A 16,015-nucleotide genomic window follows, 5' to 3' on the forward strand; every position below is an offset into this window, starting at 1 on the left:
ACAAAGCCCCACTGGGCAAAATGGGTCCCCCAAAAATGCAAACGGGGGTGGAAAATGAGGTTAGAGCAGGGCTCAGCCTGGGGTGCATGAGGTCCTTCCTGGGTGTGGGGGGGACACGGCCAGGAGGGACCATGACCCCCAGTGACACCAGTGGGGCCCAGGGACAACGTGGTTGTATTGGGGGGGTTCATCCCTGCTCTGCCAGGCTCAGCCTTGACTCCCTACAGCCCCATCCCAGGGGAGTGGGGGGCTCAAGGGGGGGGTCCAGCAGGGACCCTGGGGCTTTCCTCCATCCCCCATGGCCAAGGGCACTTGGTGAGAGGCAGCTGGAGGGGGAAAACCAGGGACCTGGATGGGGTTCATCCTTAGGACATGGTGGGTCCGGGGGGATCCCACTCCTGCCCTGGCCCCAGCAGCTCTGCTCCCACCTCTGCACTGGAAGGAGCCAGGGAAGCACCCCAAGGTCCAAGCCAGCGCTTGCCATGGATCCACTCACCCCCAACCCGCAGCTCCCCCCCAGTTCCCTCCCATCCCAAGAGCTCTGCCCGCACTCAGCACATCGAGACCCTTCATTAACACCCAGTGTGCGACAAGAACAGGTTTAACACAACCCCTGAACAAGAACACACAACTCTCTCCTCTCCTCCACCCGCAGCAGAGCCAGGAGGGAGCTCACGGCTCCGCTCCTGCTCAGCCACTAACCCCTACCCCAGCACTTGGAAAGGGATGGGAAAGCAACACCATTCCCAGCCACCCAAGGCAGGGTTTCTCCAGCCCCTCCACTCATTACTCCCCGTCGGAGCCCTACCAGGAGGACGTGGAGGTCCGGCCCCATCTCACACACACGCTCGTGTGCACACACACCCCATTCTTTTCTCTTTTGAACCCAAGGGACCATGTTTCAAAACCAAAACAAACCAAAATGAACAGAAGCAGCACCGCATTGCCCATGTGGCAGGAGCTCCGGAGCTGGAGCACAGGCCTGGAACCCCCCCCTCCCTGCCCCAAACCACCATCCATAGGAACCAACCCCGCTCCGGCTGCGGGGCGGCCAAGAGATGCTTCCGAGGGGACGATGGTGCTTTGCCGCTTGGATGCGAGGAGGAGGAGGAAGAGGAGGAGGAGGAGGAAGGAGGGAGGGCGCTTGTGTGGCCTGCGGGAGGAGAGGAAACAGCGGCGGAGGCTGATGTGCTGCCCCTCACACGGCGGCACGGGTGGGAGTGCTGGGCTGGTTCAGCCGCAGCGTTCGGCACAGCCAGCCCGCGAAATCCACCTCCTCCACCTCGGAGCGCTTGACGAAGGTGTGACTCTGGAAGGCAAAGGAACAGGGTTAGGAACGCCACCGGCTGCGTGGCCCCAAACCCAGCCCCACGCCGCAGGAAGGAGCCCGGAGAGGGGGGAAGATCCCGGCGCCGTGACTCAGGCAGGGAAAGGTGATTTAGAGGAACTGTTTGTTCCTTGCTGGGATTTTAATCCGTGCTGGCCCCAGAGTCAACACGCAGCACGGGAGCAGGGAATACCGACAGGAGAACAGAGCCCAGATGGCCCCTGCCTGCTCGGTACAGGCAGGACAAGGTGCTGCAGCTCCCCACAGTCCCAACTGCCCCTGGGTGGCAAATGCTGCTCCCTCAAGGGCACAAGGTAAGGGAGAAGCTGAGGTGGGACGGGACAACCTTTGCAAAGGGCATTGGGCCACACAGGCCACCTCCTTTGCAAGGGCTACCCAGGGACTGCACTTGGTGCAGAGGTCAGCGTGGTTACACTGCACTCATGGCATGGGTTGGAAGGGACCTTAAAGCTCATCCAGCTCTGACCCCTGCCATGGGCAGGGACCCCTTCCCACTAGAGCAGCTTGCTCCAAGCCCCTGTGTCCAACCTGGCCTTGAACACTGCCAGGGATGGGGCAGCCACAGCTTCTCTGGGCTCGAGCGCTCACTGAAGCCGGGCTGTGCTCAGCCCATCTATGCTCCTATTTATCTGCCCAGTTCAGGAGGCAAAGGTTTGTCTCTCAGGCACAGGACAGCGGGTGGTTCCCACCCCAGCTCCACGCAGGCTTGATACCATCACTGCCTTTGAACTACAGGTGAGTCACACTCCCTCTCCCAGGCTCCATTTGGCTCCTGTTAAGCTCAGCTGGGGAGTTTCCAGCCTTTTGAGCAAGAGGTGCAGAGAGATGGGGTAGCAGTTGGCAGATCTGGTGCCACCCCACTGGAGAAAGAAACCTGCTCTCCCCACTTACCATCAGCATCTTCAGATCTGCCCGCTCTGCTGGGTTTTTAATTAAGCTGAAACGAGAAGAATGAGAGAGCAAAACCAACATTGAGACACTGCTTGTGGGAAACCAGTCCCCTGAAGGTCTCCAGCATCACCAAAAGCCCCTTTGGCCTCCCGGCAGTGTGGAAATAGCTTGGAAAGCATCATCTCCAACAGCCCAGCTCCTGGGGAGAGCTGCAGGATCCATCTCTTTTAGACTGTGTGGAGGAAATGCACCTGCAGATGGGAAAAGGACCCAGCACTTGGTGGGGATTGGAGATTTCTGCCATGTCCAAGCTTTGTGATTTAACAGGAGCTGCAGCAGCATCCTCAGGTGTCCCCCCACCACATCAGAAGGGCTGCAAGGTGACAGTGTGGTGCCTGCAAGGCTGTGGGGTGACTCAGCCCCGCCAATCTGTTCCACCATCCCCCTGCCAGGCTCATATTTAGAAGGCGCTGGGATACTGCTCAGCATCACCAGAAATAAACTGCTTTTATTCCAGCCCTTCCCAAGGCTGGAGTTCCCAGCACAACGTGGGATCCCTGCAGCCAGGCAGATCACCTACAGAGCAGGAGAACATTGTGTTACACTGAAGTTCTGGGTGGAGCAGTGGCCTGCAGAGCTGTCAGGCAGCACCTACGGGTCCCCACATCAGCCCCCGGGGGAAATCCTTACCATTTATTTACAAACTCCTGGAAGTCTTGTGTGAAAACTCCATTGGGCAGCTTGGGAGGTGGCTGGGGAGAAAAGGAGAAGGATTTTCAGCGTGTTAATGGGTCAAAAACCAGAGTGGCACCTCGCTCTGAAGGAGCTGCAGAGAAGCTGTGCTCCCCAGCTCTCCTCCTCCTCGCTGCTCCCCATCGTTTCCTACCCCAGCAGCAAACTGCTCCCCAGCTCCATGTGCAACTGGGGGGACCCTGCACTGAATCCCTGCCAAAGCTGGAAAACTCAAGTTGCAGCAACGCAATTCCAGATCCAACCTCGCAAATCCCAGCTCTGGCAACACCTATAGAGGATGAAGCTGATCCAGAAACAGTAACTGGGGGTTAACTCTGATCATCCTGACACGGGAAGCTGCTCTTCCCACTCATCTCTGGGTGCTTTTGCAATACAGAGAGATGGGAAGGGGGGAACAGAGAAGGAAAGGACATGGTCCAGGGTGAGGTGTCCCTGCCCATGGCAGGGGGCCGGAACTGCATGATCTTGAGCTCCTTTCCAACCCAACCCATGCTATGATTCTGTGACATCTGTGCAGCTCAGAGGGGCTCTCTATTGAAAAGCAAAGGCTTTGGAGCCCACCCTGACCCAGCAGAGTGGAGATGACACCTTGGTGCCCCATGGACCCCAGGGAAGCCCGGCAGAGCTGATGGTAAGGAAATACCCACCTCATTAACTATATAATCCAGCAGTTCAAAGATGGCCATGGCAGGCCGGCTGTCCATCCCATGGCCTGTGTGGTCAAGATGACAAAAACAGTGGTGAGAGGCTGCTTGGGGACAGCCAAGGGCTTCATCTTGTGTGAAAAACACATGTGCAGTGGGATTTCTATTGGGAGAGGCAGAGGCAACCCACTTGGGAGCAGACTTGTAGTGGAAGAGAAAACCAAAATGCATTCCAAGATTTCTGATTTCCTTCCCCATGCCTATAGCCCAGATTCACATCCCAGCTTGGAGCATTTGGAGAGCACCAAACCATCTGCTGTCGCAGGCTGGCAGCGCTTCCAGAGCCTTCTGCCTCCAAGCAAATGGCTCAAGAACAGCCTCCCTCAGCTCCCATGCTGGTTGGATACTTCTGTGAGAGCTCCCTGCAAAGCTCTTCCCCAAAAGCTGCCTCTAGCTTGAAAGGAACCTGTTGGCAGCATGGGCAAAGCCTGAGGAGCAACAGAAGTTCTGACAGTGTCCCTCACAGCATCGCCTCCCAGGGCTTCACATCCCATCCCCAGCACAGGGTGCTTTGCTGCCTGGCTTTAGCCTTTGTAAGACACAGACATCTAAAGGTAGGCAGATAAACTGAGCTCTTCAGAACCTCAACAGACCCTGGCTGGCACTTCAAATCCATTCCTTGACAGCATCCTGAGAGCAATCTCCACCTCATCATGCAAGAACAGACTCTCAACTGCACGCACTAGGACTTAGAAAATCCCCTGTGGTAGAATGGATGCTGGTAGAGCATCAACGTGGCTCCATCTGCTCTGCAGAGAGGGGCCTCCCTGGATATGTCTCCCCACCACAACCTCATGCAAATCAGCCTTTGGCCAACCCAACACCACCCAACCCATTTGCCCCCATGTCTGTGTGGTGTTCAATGCATACGACAGCCCCTACCACTGACGGGGCGTCCTGGGGGCCTGGCCCGCGGCGAGATGCTGTGAGAGTCTCCCTCTGCCCCGTCCACCACGGGACGGCCAAATATTGCTTCCAGTTCCTTGGAGTCTGGCGGGGGGATTGGGTACCTTCCGATAGACAGCTCCACTAAGGACAGCCCCATGCTCCAGATGTCGGACTGGACCGAGTAGTGGGTGCCCTGCAACCGCTCGGGCTGGAAGGGAAGACCACAGAAACACACGTTGACTCACAGCATCCAGATGCAAAGTCATAAAGAGCATGAACTGGAATGAAATAGATGAAACTCTGCATCATAGCATCACAGGACTGTTTGGGTTGAAGGGACCTTAAAGCTCCCTCATCTCCAACCCCTGCCACGGGCAGGGACCCCTTCCACTGGAGCAGCTTGCTCCAAGCCGCTGTGTCCAACCTGGCCTTGAGCACTGCCAGGGATGGGGCAGCCACAGCTTCTCTGGGCACCCTGTGCCAGCACCTCAGCACCCTCACAGGGAAGAGCTTCTGCCTCAGAGCTCATCTCAGTCTCCCCTCGGGCAGGTTCAAGCCATTCCCCCTTATCCCAGTACCAGTCCCTACAGGCCTTTCAATTTATTATCAAGATGGGTTTTTCACTAATTATTTGAATTAATACCCAAGAGGAATCTGAGGAAGAGAAAATCCACTCTAGGCTCTTACCACTAAAAAAATTATATATATATAAATCAATGCAAGTCACCCATAGCAGCAGCTTCGAGTCAGCTGGGCAGAGGCAGTGGCTGAGTGCAAAGGAGATATTAGATAGCCACTAACTATAACTGTACTTGAATAACCATTCCCAAAATACGAGAGCAGCTCAGCCCTAGACACAGAAGAGGAGTCTGAAGGCTTCCCTAATAACCCACTACTCCTTCCTGGCCATGGTGCAGGGAGGAGGTAGGATGAGGTGGTGGGAATGTCCCAGCATTGTATCCCCTCCACTCTCAGTGTTTTGGACAGAGCTTTGCACACAGAAAATGGTTGTGAACCCACAAACACTCACCAAATAAAATACAGAAGTGTTTGTAGGATCCGAAGTGCCCTTCCCTGCAAGTCTCTGCATTTCCACTGCCAGGCAGGCACCTCTTGGAGCTGACAGGACACCTCAAGAGAACATGGAGGTGTCTGTTACTGGGGAGACCCCCCCCACAGGCCTGTGTCCAGCTCTGTAGTCCCTGACACAAGAGGAATGTGGCTGTTGGAGTGAATCCAGAGGAGGCCATGGAGATGCTGCAAGGGCTGGAGCAGCTCTGCTCTGGAGCCAGGCTGAGAGAGCTGGGCTGGGGCAGCCTGGAGAAGAGAAGGCTCCTGAAGGGGAGACCTGAGAGCAGCTCCAGTGCCTGAAGGGGCTGCAGGAAAGCTGGAGAGGGTCTTTGGCCAAGGGCCTGTAGGGACAGGCCAAGGGGAATGGCTTGAACCTGCCAGAGGGGAGACTGAGATGAGCTCTGAGGCAGAAGCTCTTCCCTGGGAGGGTGCTGAGGTGCTGGCACAGGGTGCCCAGAGAAGCTGTGGCTGCCCCATCCCTGGCAGTGCTCAAGGCCAGGTTGGACACACAGGGGCTTGGAGCAAGCTGCTCCAGGGGAAGGGGTCCCTGCCTGTGGCAGGGGGCTGAAATTGGATGAGCTTTAAGGTCCCTTCCAACCCAAACCAGTCTGCGAGTCCATGATTCTTCAGCACAGGACAGTGCCTCAAAGCACCGAGCTCATCCCTAACACGAACAAGGAATGGGGCAGTCCAGATGCAAACACAGAGTAAATCCATGAGTGAATCAGACACTTCAGTGTGATTCTGTAAGAGCTGAGCTGAACCCAGATTGTGGAAAAAACCCAGCCAGAACCTGGAAGGAACTTACAGACATGTAGGACCGAGTTCCCACAAAAGAGTTTGCCATGGAGTCAATGAGCTGACCGCTGACCCCAAAATCACACAGCTTGATCTCTCCTCGAGAGTTAACCAGGATGTTGGAAGGCTTCACATCTGCCAACAGCAAGAGAGAAGAGCGTAAACACGACTTTGGGTAGAATACAGGGCTCTTGTACTGCAGGCAGTTATTTTTAGGTTCCTCCTCTCACCTCTGTGCATGATTTGGTGCTTCTCTCTCAGATACGCCAAGCCTCTTAGAACCTAGAGGGAAACCAGAGACAGGACGAGATCAGAGCTGGGAACGAAAGGGCTCTCCCTTTGGGTTAACCAAAGCCCAAAAAAACCTTCTCCCAGATCTTCTCTGGGAGAAGTCAACACCAATCAGTGCAACACAAGGGGTCAGAGCTACAGGGGGTGGTTGGGAATATGCTTTCCGTCTCCCCTGCCGCATACACCACAGCCTCTTGCCCCAGACCACATAGGAACATGCACGGGGGCAACAAAGAATCCTTCCTAAGGCAGCACAAGCATTATTCCCAAACCATGCCCAGAAAATCCCTCCTGGAAGCCTGAAGAGCCACTGTAACTCACCGCTATACTGACTTTCCCCAAGATCTCCTCGGGAATTCTTTTGGCTTCTTTCAACACTTGATCCAAAGAGCCACCATCCTAAAATGAAGAACATTAAAGTGACCAACACGCCAATCCCTGGCAGGAAAACAGAGCACCTGGAGGCACAGGCAGGCATGCCCAGGGAGGGTGAGTGGGTATAAGCAGGACAGAGCATCCCAGCTCAGCATCAAGGCTCAGCATCACTCCTTATAAAATAAAAAGATAGATATCTGCTGATCAAGCTTCTCACTGAAAACTATTTTAATGCTATCTTCTATCAGCTTTACTTCTTGCTATTAGTTCTTAGCTTCCTTTCCATCAGTGCTAAGGACGATGCTGTCAGCACTGATTTGAAGGAGCAACACTGCTGTTCTCAGCCAGAGACAACAGAAGATGCACACTGTGCTTCACAGAAAGCTCTTGTTTACAAGGTTTCCGTTTGGCCAACCCCAAACCTTTGATTCCACTTTGCAAAGGTGGATCTCTGTCATTTTAATGCCTGCTCAGGAGGTGCAGCTCCTACCAGGAGCAGAGTGCCCTGGCTGTGGCCAGAGCAAGGACCATGGCAGCTGCCAGCAGCCTAAACCCACTTCACCTGCAATTCACCCAACTCTCTGCAATTTCAAGTCTCGGGGAGATGCAATTCACACCAGACCAGTGAGCAGCAGCTTGCAGAGGAGGAACAGGGACTCACCATGTGCTCCATGCAGATGGAGATCTCTCCGTCGCTGTAGAAGGCTCCATAGAAACCCACGATGTAGGGGGAATTGCACTCATGCAGCACCTGCAGCTCTCGGATGATCTGGTTCCTGATGGCTGGTTTGATTTCTAAATGAATCAGCTGCCAAGAAAAGAAGAAAACAGTCAAGGTGGAACAGCCAAACTTCCAGGAACCATATGGGCTAGTCCCGAGTGTTGGAATGAAACAAAGTCTTCAAGGGAAGCTCTGCTTTGGCATAGACTTTACACCACTTGCAGACTAACACTAAGGGTAAGGGGAGAGGCTGAGCCCCGGGCAGCCTCTTGGTGACTGAAGCAAGTGCCAGGCATGTAACACAGCGACAGGTACCGAGCGGAAAGACAAGTCTCAAGTTTGCTGTAGGTCTGACTCAGCAGACAGGAGCATTTCCACCAGCTCTGTAGATGGTGTAAGAAGAGGCGCTCCAGTATCAAAGAAACCACAGAGGGTACAAAAACCTGTGAAGACTATGCACATGGAAGAGCAGTTGCTTTATTCTTCAGGCTCCACATACAGAGTCAGTTAATGCAGCTGTGGGTAGGGAAGCCAAAGGCAGGTCAGAAAAGGAGCCACTGTTATCGTGAGCTCTAGGACACCCAACCCCAGGGGTGCCTGTCCTTCCCACAGGCCTACCACCACTGGTCTCTGCAGGAAGGACAGCAGTGCTGCAGCCTGCCTTTGCTCCAGTTAGGAACATGGAGCTCCCAACAACCTCCAAACCACCCAGTATTCCCAAATCAACTACCCTGGAATGCTACAAGAACTCAGCTCTAAATAGAGCCACCTAAATAGGTGGATTTGCTCAAGGAGATCCACTAAAAAACCCCAACAGCAGGAGAGACCAGAGGCTTTCATGGAAGCTGTCCCAGAGATGAGCAGTTGCACTGTTCACACCCAGCTCTGCCTTTTCTAACAGGTAAAGCACCTCCCAGACTTCTGCTACAGGGCACCACAGTGGGTGTCATCACATATAAACCCACGTCTGAGAGGAGCCACTGTTAGGGCTGCTTGGAACTACCTTGGGACAGTGTTAAGTGGGTGGTGGGACACAGCTGGAGGCAGCCAGGACCACAGTCCCAACCCAGGTGAGGTGGGTAGGGAGGTGCTGGGATGCAGACAGGTCACTGCCCAGAGACCCCAGGTGAAGCTGGATGCCCTTGAGCATGATGGCACAGCCCACTCCACCCATCCCCTCCTTACCTTCCGTGCCATAATGAGCCCTGAGGGTTTGTGCTGCACTTTGGTGACCACACCGCCATTGCCAGCCCCCAGTTCAGAGATTCTCTCAAAGTCATCGTCCTTCAGCTCGCCCACTTTGGCTTTCTGCGTGAGGAAAGCTTCCAGGCGCTTCTTCTGCTGCTCGTCCAGCTCCAATTCCTCGAGCTTCTTCTGAAGGTCCACTAGGTTTGCCCTGGAGAGGGCAGGAGGAGACAGGAGGAATGGTCAGGAGACACTGAGGCAGCGCCACAGAGACAGGGGTTGGTTTTATTAGGGAAGTGGAGGGCAATAAGTGAAGCCATCATCGGGTGCATACTCAGCAACAAGACTAAAGCAAAGCTCTGGAGAGAGGCAGAACTCAGCTCTGGTGCTGACAGGGTGCCTCAGACAGCAAGACCCATGGTGCCCAACACACACATCTCCTCTGGAGAGGAGCTCTTTTGGGAAAGCCAAGGAATAGGAAAATCCTTCAACCCTTAAAGAGGCAGCAGAGTTCAGCCTGGAGGGAACAGCAGCCCCAGGAACCTCTCCCTCTCCCGACATGGGCAATGCAGCTTGGGTTTCGCTGTGAAACATGAGGAGTGCCCTGCAAGCCCCTGCTCCCTACACCCCCAAACCCGCTGCTGCCGGGCACAAAGGGGCGCCTGTGCTCCCCCAGCACCTGCTGCTGAGCTCCGGGCTCCAGCTGCTCCCTCCCATTTGCTGCCCACCCTTTTGTCCCCTGCACCCAGGGTGATATGGGGCGGGGGGGGGGGTCTCACCCACCCCTTCCACACAGCCCCCCCAGGCGATGCTCTGCCTTTCCCTAGCACTGCCTGTGCCCCCCCTCTCCACCGCTGGTTGCCCCACACGTCCTGCTCACAGAGCCCTCATCACTGCCCCAAATCTTCCACCCAAAAGCCTTGCTCCCCCTCCCAGCTCCAGCCTCTGTGCCCAGGCCTGGTCCCCACAGCCCCCAGACCTTCCCCCAGCAAACCCGGGCACCAGACCAGCCTCCAGCCCCTGCCCATCCCACCCCCAACCTGACCCCCAGCACCGGCCCCATTCACCCTCCCTACCCCAGCCAGTCCCCCAGCCCCAGTGCCCGCCATGTCCCGGCCTTCCCGCTCCCCGGCCCTCACAGTCACCCCAGCACCGGGACCACCGTGTCCCGGCTCCCACAGGCACCCAGGCCCGTTCCCCGCCGCGGTCTCGGCGCAGGCCGCTCGGGCCCCCCCCCCCACTCACTCACTCTGCGGAGCCGTCGGGGCTCGGCCCCTCGGCGGCGCTGGGGGCGATGTTGAGGGCCGGCAGCACCGGCTTCCTCTTGGCCAGCATGGCCGGGCCGGGCCGGGCCGCGCCGCGCCGCGCCTGCGGGGCCTACCGGGGGCGCGCGGGGGCGTGGCCACAGTGGGCGGAGCCTATCGGGGGCGCGGCCTGAGAGCCCGCGGGGAACGAGGAGGGGCGGCGAGGTCTCGCGAGAGCTCGCTGAGGGGAGAGGGCGGTGCCATGGCGGAGGGGCGGTAGGAGGTGCTGGGTGATCGCCGTCTCCGTAATTAGCAGCCTAATTAACAATTAATGGGAGATCCTCCTCCAGCCCCTGCCTGCCCTGCCCAGCTGCTGCCTTCTGCCCCATCCATGCTGGAGGGCCCGCGGGACCATGGCGCCGCCCGGCCGGGCGCCCTTTGCTCGGTTCCGGGCGTTCCGATCTCCGCTGCCGGGCCATAAAGCAGGGAGCGGCCGCCAGCGAGGACAGGGGTCTTCCCCGCTGCCGCCTCGGGCAGAGGGCACCGGGCATGGCCTTGTCCCCGGGCACAGGCCGCGTTACTCACCCGGCCGCTCCCTGCGTGTGGATCCCATGGGATCCAGTGTGAGGGTGCTATGGCGGACCACGGGATGAATGCAGTGGTCAAGGAGCCACAGCGTATTCGGCCCCGGATAGGGGAAACTGAGGCACAGAGGGTACAGGCAGCAGAGCCCCCCGTCAGCCCTGGCCACAGGGACCAAGCTTTGTGGTGGAGGAAGCCACGCGCAGTAGAATCTAAGTTAATGTCCTCACCGGATGTTGTTCCGAGCACCTATAAATGTGATTAACTGGCCTGAAAAAAGGGAAATTAGCCCCAAAATGGGTGAAAGTTCATGGGCAATCCCAGCGCTCGGACTTCGCCCACCCCTGCTGCCCTGCGTTGTGCAGGAGGACAAAAACATTTGGCTAATGAGTGACAGGAGTGCGGCAGGGCTGTCCCCTGCCATTGCTCACCGTGTCCCCAATCAGTGACGGGGGGGTTTTGCAATCCGGGATGTTATTTCTGTGCTGTTGGAGTTTAAACTTTGCCACTTGGGTCACGGCACCACAGAGGAGGAGGAAGAGGTGAAGGTGGAGGTGTCTCTGCTTGGTGTCTGCTGGCTCCCCTGCACACCGAGGGTGTTGAGGAGACAGGACGAGGCGGTGGGAGCGGAACCTCGCACATAGGTATGTCTTGGCTGACAGCATTCAGTGGTGTCTGCCTACCTGATGGTCCCATGGGGCCATCACAGCTCATTGGAAGGACTGAGGATGAAAGACAGGGTGCAGTAAAGCTCCTTGCCTGGCTTGGCCAAGCAAACATCATGGTAATGACAACCATCCCGAAACCGGTCTTGAGGAACGCTTGAGTCAGGGCTTAGTAGGTTGGGGAGGGCAGTTGGGCGATCGGGTGTAGTGGGGTGGGCAGTCGCGTTGAGTGGTGGGTCAGGTAGTTGGGTGGTGGGTTGGTTGACCGATCAGACAGTTGACTGGTCAGTCAGTGGGTCAGTTATTTGGTCGGTTGGACAACAGTTGACCATTTGGCCTGTGTCTGGAGTGGTTAATTGGTTTGGCAGGTGAACCAGTTGCGCAGTTGGGCAGCTGCTTGGTTAGTTGGGTTGGCAGTTGGCTGATCTGTGGGTTGGGCAACTAGTGAGTTGGCTCCTTGGGTTTCTCTGAGTCCTGGGGCAGCAATGGCAAAGCAGGGCTGAGTCCCCTCCTCGAGGCGGGTGGTGGCAGCAGTCTCCTCCCCCTCCACTTGCCCCTGAGAATGATTAACCTGATCTTAGAGCATACATGAGACTGGGCTGGATGGGTGCTCATCCTGCTCCTGCACTTGGGGGGCTCAGTGGGGCTGGGGCAGGTGGGTGCCTGTGAGGAGCCCCTGGATCTGTGGGTCTCTTGGGGAAAACCCTCAGGATTTGGGAGTTTCAGCTGCTGGAAGGAGGTGATGGGGGGACACTGCTGTGCCCCTGAGTCCCTGCACTCTTGTGCTCTCCCCCCCCGCATGCGTGCATGTAAGGCTTTGCCAGATGTGCCCACATGTGCTCATATACAGGTGCCCACACATACGTGTGTTCACATGCTCATGTCATTGCACAGCCATGTGGCTGCATAGACACATAGCTCTGCACACACGTGTGCCAGCACAGCCATGTGCACATCTAGCCGTGCACACATCCACATGGTCACACATAGTCACACGTGTAGATAGACCTCCCCATGGTCCTGCACACGTGTGCCCATGCCCAAACATGCTCCCTGCTCCTTCACATCAGCAGCACGATTCAGGGTGTCCCTGGGGTTGTGCAACTTGGGGGGCAGAAGGAAGGCAGGGGGACAATCACGGGGCCTGGGTTAGGGACCTAACCCTGCCACCCTGCAGCCATGGCCTCCGGCGTGGGCAGCCTCGACCTGCTGGACCTCCTCTTCGACCGCCAGGACGGGATCCTCCGCAGTGTGGAACTTGGGAAACCACCAGGCACCTGGCATGAGGACAGGGTGAGACCCCGGCCTGGGGGGCCCATCCCCACCTCACCCCTGGGTCTGGCAGGAAAGCCCCATCCCCACACCTTGTCTGGGAGCTGGGACCACCCCACAGCACAGGCAGCTCCTGTGGGCACCCCATGGTGATGAGCATCCCATGGTGATGGGTGGCTGTGTCCCCACAGCGTGCCCAGGACAGTGAGGACTTCCTCAGCTCCATTCTGGGCTCTGGGGACTCGGCATCTGGCTCTCCCAGCTGGTCCCCAGCCACCAGTGACAGTGGGGTCTCCGAGGACACCCCCTCTGACCAGCTCGACAGCCCCCCTGGGTGCTGTGACAGGGGTCCCAATGAGGTCCTGTACCCCTACACCAATCCCTGTGGGGCTGTGCCCATCCCAGGTGGGGCTGGGGTCCTGCAGCCTGAAGTCTCCATCGACCTGGGTGAGCCACAGGGAAGAGATCAAGCAAAAGGGGCTGGGGGTGACTGGGGAGACTGGGGACCTGAGGAGGGTGAGGGAGCTGGGGTTTCATGGGGATACTCAGGAAATTAGGGGAGCTGGGGGGACTGGAGGGAACTGGGTAGGCTAGGGAGAACTGGAGGGAGTGGAGAGAGTTTGGGAACTGGCATTAAATGGGCAGACTGGGGAGAACTGGGGGGCTTGGGGTGCTGAGCTGGGCTGAGCTGGTTGGTTGGGGGGGCTGCGGAAGGACCAGAGGGACAGTCTTGGGGGGGACAGAGGCCAGGGCCACTGAACTGGTAGGTGGCAGCAAGTTGTGATAGCTGTGGGGCCATGACTGGAATATGGGTCCTGTGCTGGAGACGGAGGGGGACACAGGTCAGCTGACAGCTTCTGCTCTCCCCTCACCAGACATGTGGCACCCTGGCTTCTTCCTGGAGGAGAATCAGGACCTGCCTGTGGTCTCCCCACCTGCATCCTGCACCCTCACTGTCAAGGACCTGCTGCTCTCAAGCAGCAATGATGCTGTGAGTCCCCTCTACTGTGTCCTCATCCCTCTTGTCCCCAGCCTTGTTCCTCTTTGGACCACAATCCCCTCCCTGTTCCTGTCCTCATCCCTCCCCTTCCCCGCACTTGTCCCCTTTCTCACACCATGGTTCCATCCCTGTGCCTTCCTGGACCATGATCCTGCACCGTGGTCCCCCCCGTGGTCCCTGGGGTGAGGCATGGGACCCCTAGCCAGGGTGTCACCCATCTGTGGCCCCGCAGCAGCTGCCGGTGCACAGCTCCCTGCTGAGGCAGAACCAGGGCCAGTTCCAGGAGCTGGTGCTGACGGAGGACGAGAAGAAGCTGCTGGCAAAGGAGGGGGTGTCCCTGCCCACACAGCTGCCCCTCACCAAGGTGGGTGCCACCGTGCCTGGGAAAGGTGCTGGGTGGAGGGTCCCAGCCCCGGCATTCCTGACCCCCCTATGTCCCCCAGTATGAGGAGCGGGTGCTGAAGAAGATCCGTCGGAAGATCAGGAACAAGCAGTCGGCTCAGGAGAGCCGCAAGAAGAAGAAGGAATATATCGATGGGCTGGAGAGCCGGTATGGACCCGAACTGCTCTGGGTGCCCCAACGGCTGGGGGGTCACCTGGCTGCTGGGTGACAGACCCACTGCCCCCTGCCAGCCCCCCCGACCCTGTCCTCCTCTCCCTGTCCCCCAGGATGTCAGCGTGCACAGCCCAGAACCAGGAGCTGCAGAGGAAAGTCCTGCACCTTGAGAAGCAGAACTCGTAGGTGTTCCTAGAGCAGGAGGGATGGGACAGGGCTGGAGACCCCCCACCCCCCCACCAGACCTACTGGTGGCAGGAGGGGCTGGGAGGTGCTTATGGGCTCCATCTGTCCCCAGGTCCCTCCTGGAGCAGCTGAAGAAGCTCCAGGCCCTCGTGGTGCAGTCAAGCAATAAGGCAGCGCAGACGGGAACCTGTGTTGTGGTGTGTGGAGCCCCTAAAACCCCCCATTGCCTCCTCACTTGGAGGGTGGGACACCCAGAGCCAAGGGGATGGACTGGTGGAGAGGGGTGGACATGGACTAGGGCAGACGGATGGGTGTTCCAAGGGCAGGTGGATAGACGAAGAGATGGAGGCATATGAGGATGGATGGATGGAGAGAGGGAGGGATGGACAGATGGAGGAAGAGATGGAGGGAGGGACAGAATGAGGGACGGATGGAGGAAAGGGTGGATGGATGGACAGAACGGATGGAGGGAGGGATGGATGGATGGATGGATGTGCTGGCAGGGTCACACGCACCAGGAGGAACAGAGGGATGCAGACCTGGTTCTGCTTCCAGCCCCATCCCTGGCAGCCATGCTGCAGAAAGTGCCTCCTTCCAGGGCTGTACATGGTGACATCCCCCTCTACCCCCAGGTCCTGCTGCTCTCCTTCACTCTCATCATCTTCCCCTCCATGAGCCCCTTTGCCCCCCGCAGGGCCGAGGCAGACGGTGACTTCAGACCCATGCGAGGTGAGTGCTGGGGCTGCATCGGGGCTGTGCTGAGGCTGTGCCGGGGTCCCAGGGCACTGGAGCATCCCCTCACCCTCCTGCACACTCAGTGTTCTCCAGGTCCCTGCACAACGCAGCCGCCTCCCGCGTGGCTTATACACAGCCCCAGGCTGGTGATGAGAAGCCTCCGGAGCTGCTGTGGTCAGAGCGCCTGGGCAAGACCCTGCACGAAGTCTTTGGTGGGCACGCGTTCACCCCACGCCTGGACAAAGTGCCTCCCCATAACGACACGCAGCCACTTCCCTCCGAGGGGCTGAGCCATGGGGATGGGGACCAACGTGTCCCTGTGTCAGAGGATGGCACTGCAGTGCACCATGGCCTGGCACCGCTGGCTTGGAGTCAGGCTGAGCACAGCAGGCCCACGGCGCTGGAGCCGGCCGAGGAGCTTTAGGCAGCATCCAGGGACCATGGGGGACACACTGGGGTGGTGCAGGGTGGCACCTCGGGGTGACCCCTTTAGGATCTGGCCCTGGGCATGGGTGGATGCTGGACATGCTTGACTTTGCTTGTATCTTGTGAACTGCGAAACGAGATGGTTCCCAGTGGCCTTACTGGGAGGGGAGGGTTGGCTCCAGCCTCCTGTGCAGCAGGAGCTGCAGGGACCCTGGGCTGGACAATGTTGCAACTGGTTGGTTTTGGTTTGGGTTTTTTTAAGCTTTATTTTCATCTCTAAATACAAGATATTTTGGAAAAAAATGCACCTGCTTTAATTCAACA

The 16,015-nt window shown here is 57.8% G+C and overlaps 2 protein-coding genes across 3 annotated transcripts; one reads left to right on the top strand and one right to left on the bottom strand.

Annotated features, from left to right (window-relative positions):
* Positions 1 to 595: 595 nt before the first annotated feature.
* On the bottom strand, positions 596 to 10,449 carry MAP2K2 (mitogen-activated protein kinase kinase 2). The gene is made up of 11 exons (XM_062625175.1): positions 10,275 to 10,449; positions 9,026 to 9,236; positions 7,781 to 7,927; positions 7,066 to 7,143; positions 6,684 to 6,735; positions 6,464 to 6,588; positions 4,579 to 4,792; positions 3,640 to 3,704; positions 2,930 to 2,991; positions 2,240 to 2,285; positions 596 to 1,309 (listed from the first exon to the last, which is right to left on the bottom strand). The coding sequence occupies exons 1-11, from the start codon at positions 10,358 to 10,360 to the stop codon at positions 1,199 to 1,201; spliced, it is 1,197 nt and encodes a 398-aa protein (XP_062481159.1). The 5' UTR covers positions 10,361 to 10,449; the 3' UTR covers positions 596 to 1,198.
* A 529-nt stretch (positions 10,450 to 10,978) lies between these two features.
* Positions 10,979 to 16,007, top strand: CREB3L3 (cAMP responsive element binding protein 3 like 3). Of its 2 annotated transcripts, none has more exons than XM_062625171.1 (10): positions 10,979 to 11,495; positions 12,694 to 12,809; positions 12,980 to 13,235; positions 13,664 to 13,779; positions 14,024 to 14,152; positions 14,232 to 14,338; positions 14,458 to 14,526; positions 14,643 to 14,727; positions 15,163 to 15,259; positions 15,349 to 16,007. In XM_062625171.1, the coding sequence occupies exons 2-10, from the start codon at positions 12,696 to 12,698 to the stop codon at positions 15,687 to 15,689; spliced, it is 1,314 nt and encodes a 437-aa protein (XP_062481155.1). In that variant the 5' UTR covers positions 10,979 to 11,495; positions 12,694 to 12,695; the 3' UTR covers positions 15,690 to 16,007. The 2 variants fall into 2 exon arrangements, with proteins under 2 accessions (XP_062481155.1, XP_062481154.1); XM_062625170.1 differs by having other exon boundaries at positions 10,985 to 11,495; positions 14,021 to 14,152; positions 15,349 to 16,006.
* The last annotated feature ends 8 nt before the right edge of the window (positions 16,008 to 16,015 follow it).

Source organism: Pezoporus occidentalis, unplaced genomic scaffold (genome assembly GCF_034315485.1).
Source record: "Pezoporus occidentalis ecotype Australia unplaced genomic scaffold, CSIRO_AGI_Poc_V1 ctg278, whole genome shotgun sequence".
In the NCBI taxonomy this organism is placed as follows: Eukaryota; Metazoa; Chordata; class Aves; order Psittaciformes; family Psittacidae; genus Pezoporus; species Pezoporus occidentalis.

Coding starts and splice junctions, on each gene's coding strand:
- MAP2K2 (XM_062625175.1), bottom strand. CDS start 10,360: ATGCTGGCCAAGAGGAAGCCGGTGCTGCCGGCCCTCAACATCGCCCCC. Junction 7,144..7,780: donor CCATCTGCATGGAGCACATG/GTGAGTCCCTGT, acceptor TCTTCATTTTAG/GATGGTGGCTCTTTGGATCA. Junction 6,736..7,065: donor TGGGGAAAGTCAGTATAGCG/GTGAGTTACAGT, acceptor GTTTCCCTCTAG/GTTCTAAGAGGCTTGGCGTA.
- CREB3L3 (XM_062625170.1), top strand. CDS start 12,696: ATGGCCTCCGGCGTGGGCAGCCTCGACCTGCTGGACCTCCTCTTCGAC. Junction 14,153..14,231: donor CACAGCTGCCCCTCACCAAG/GTGGGTGCCACC, acceptor TATGTCCCCCAG/TATGAGGAGCGGGTGCTGAA. Junction 14,728..15,162: donor AGACGGGAACCTGTGTTGTG/GTGTGTGGAGCC, acceptor CTCTACCCCCAG/GTCCTGCTGCTCTCCTTCAC.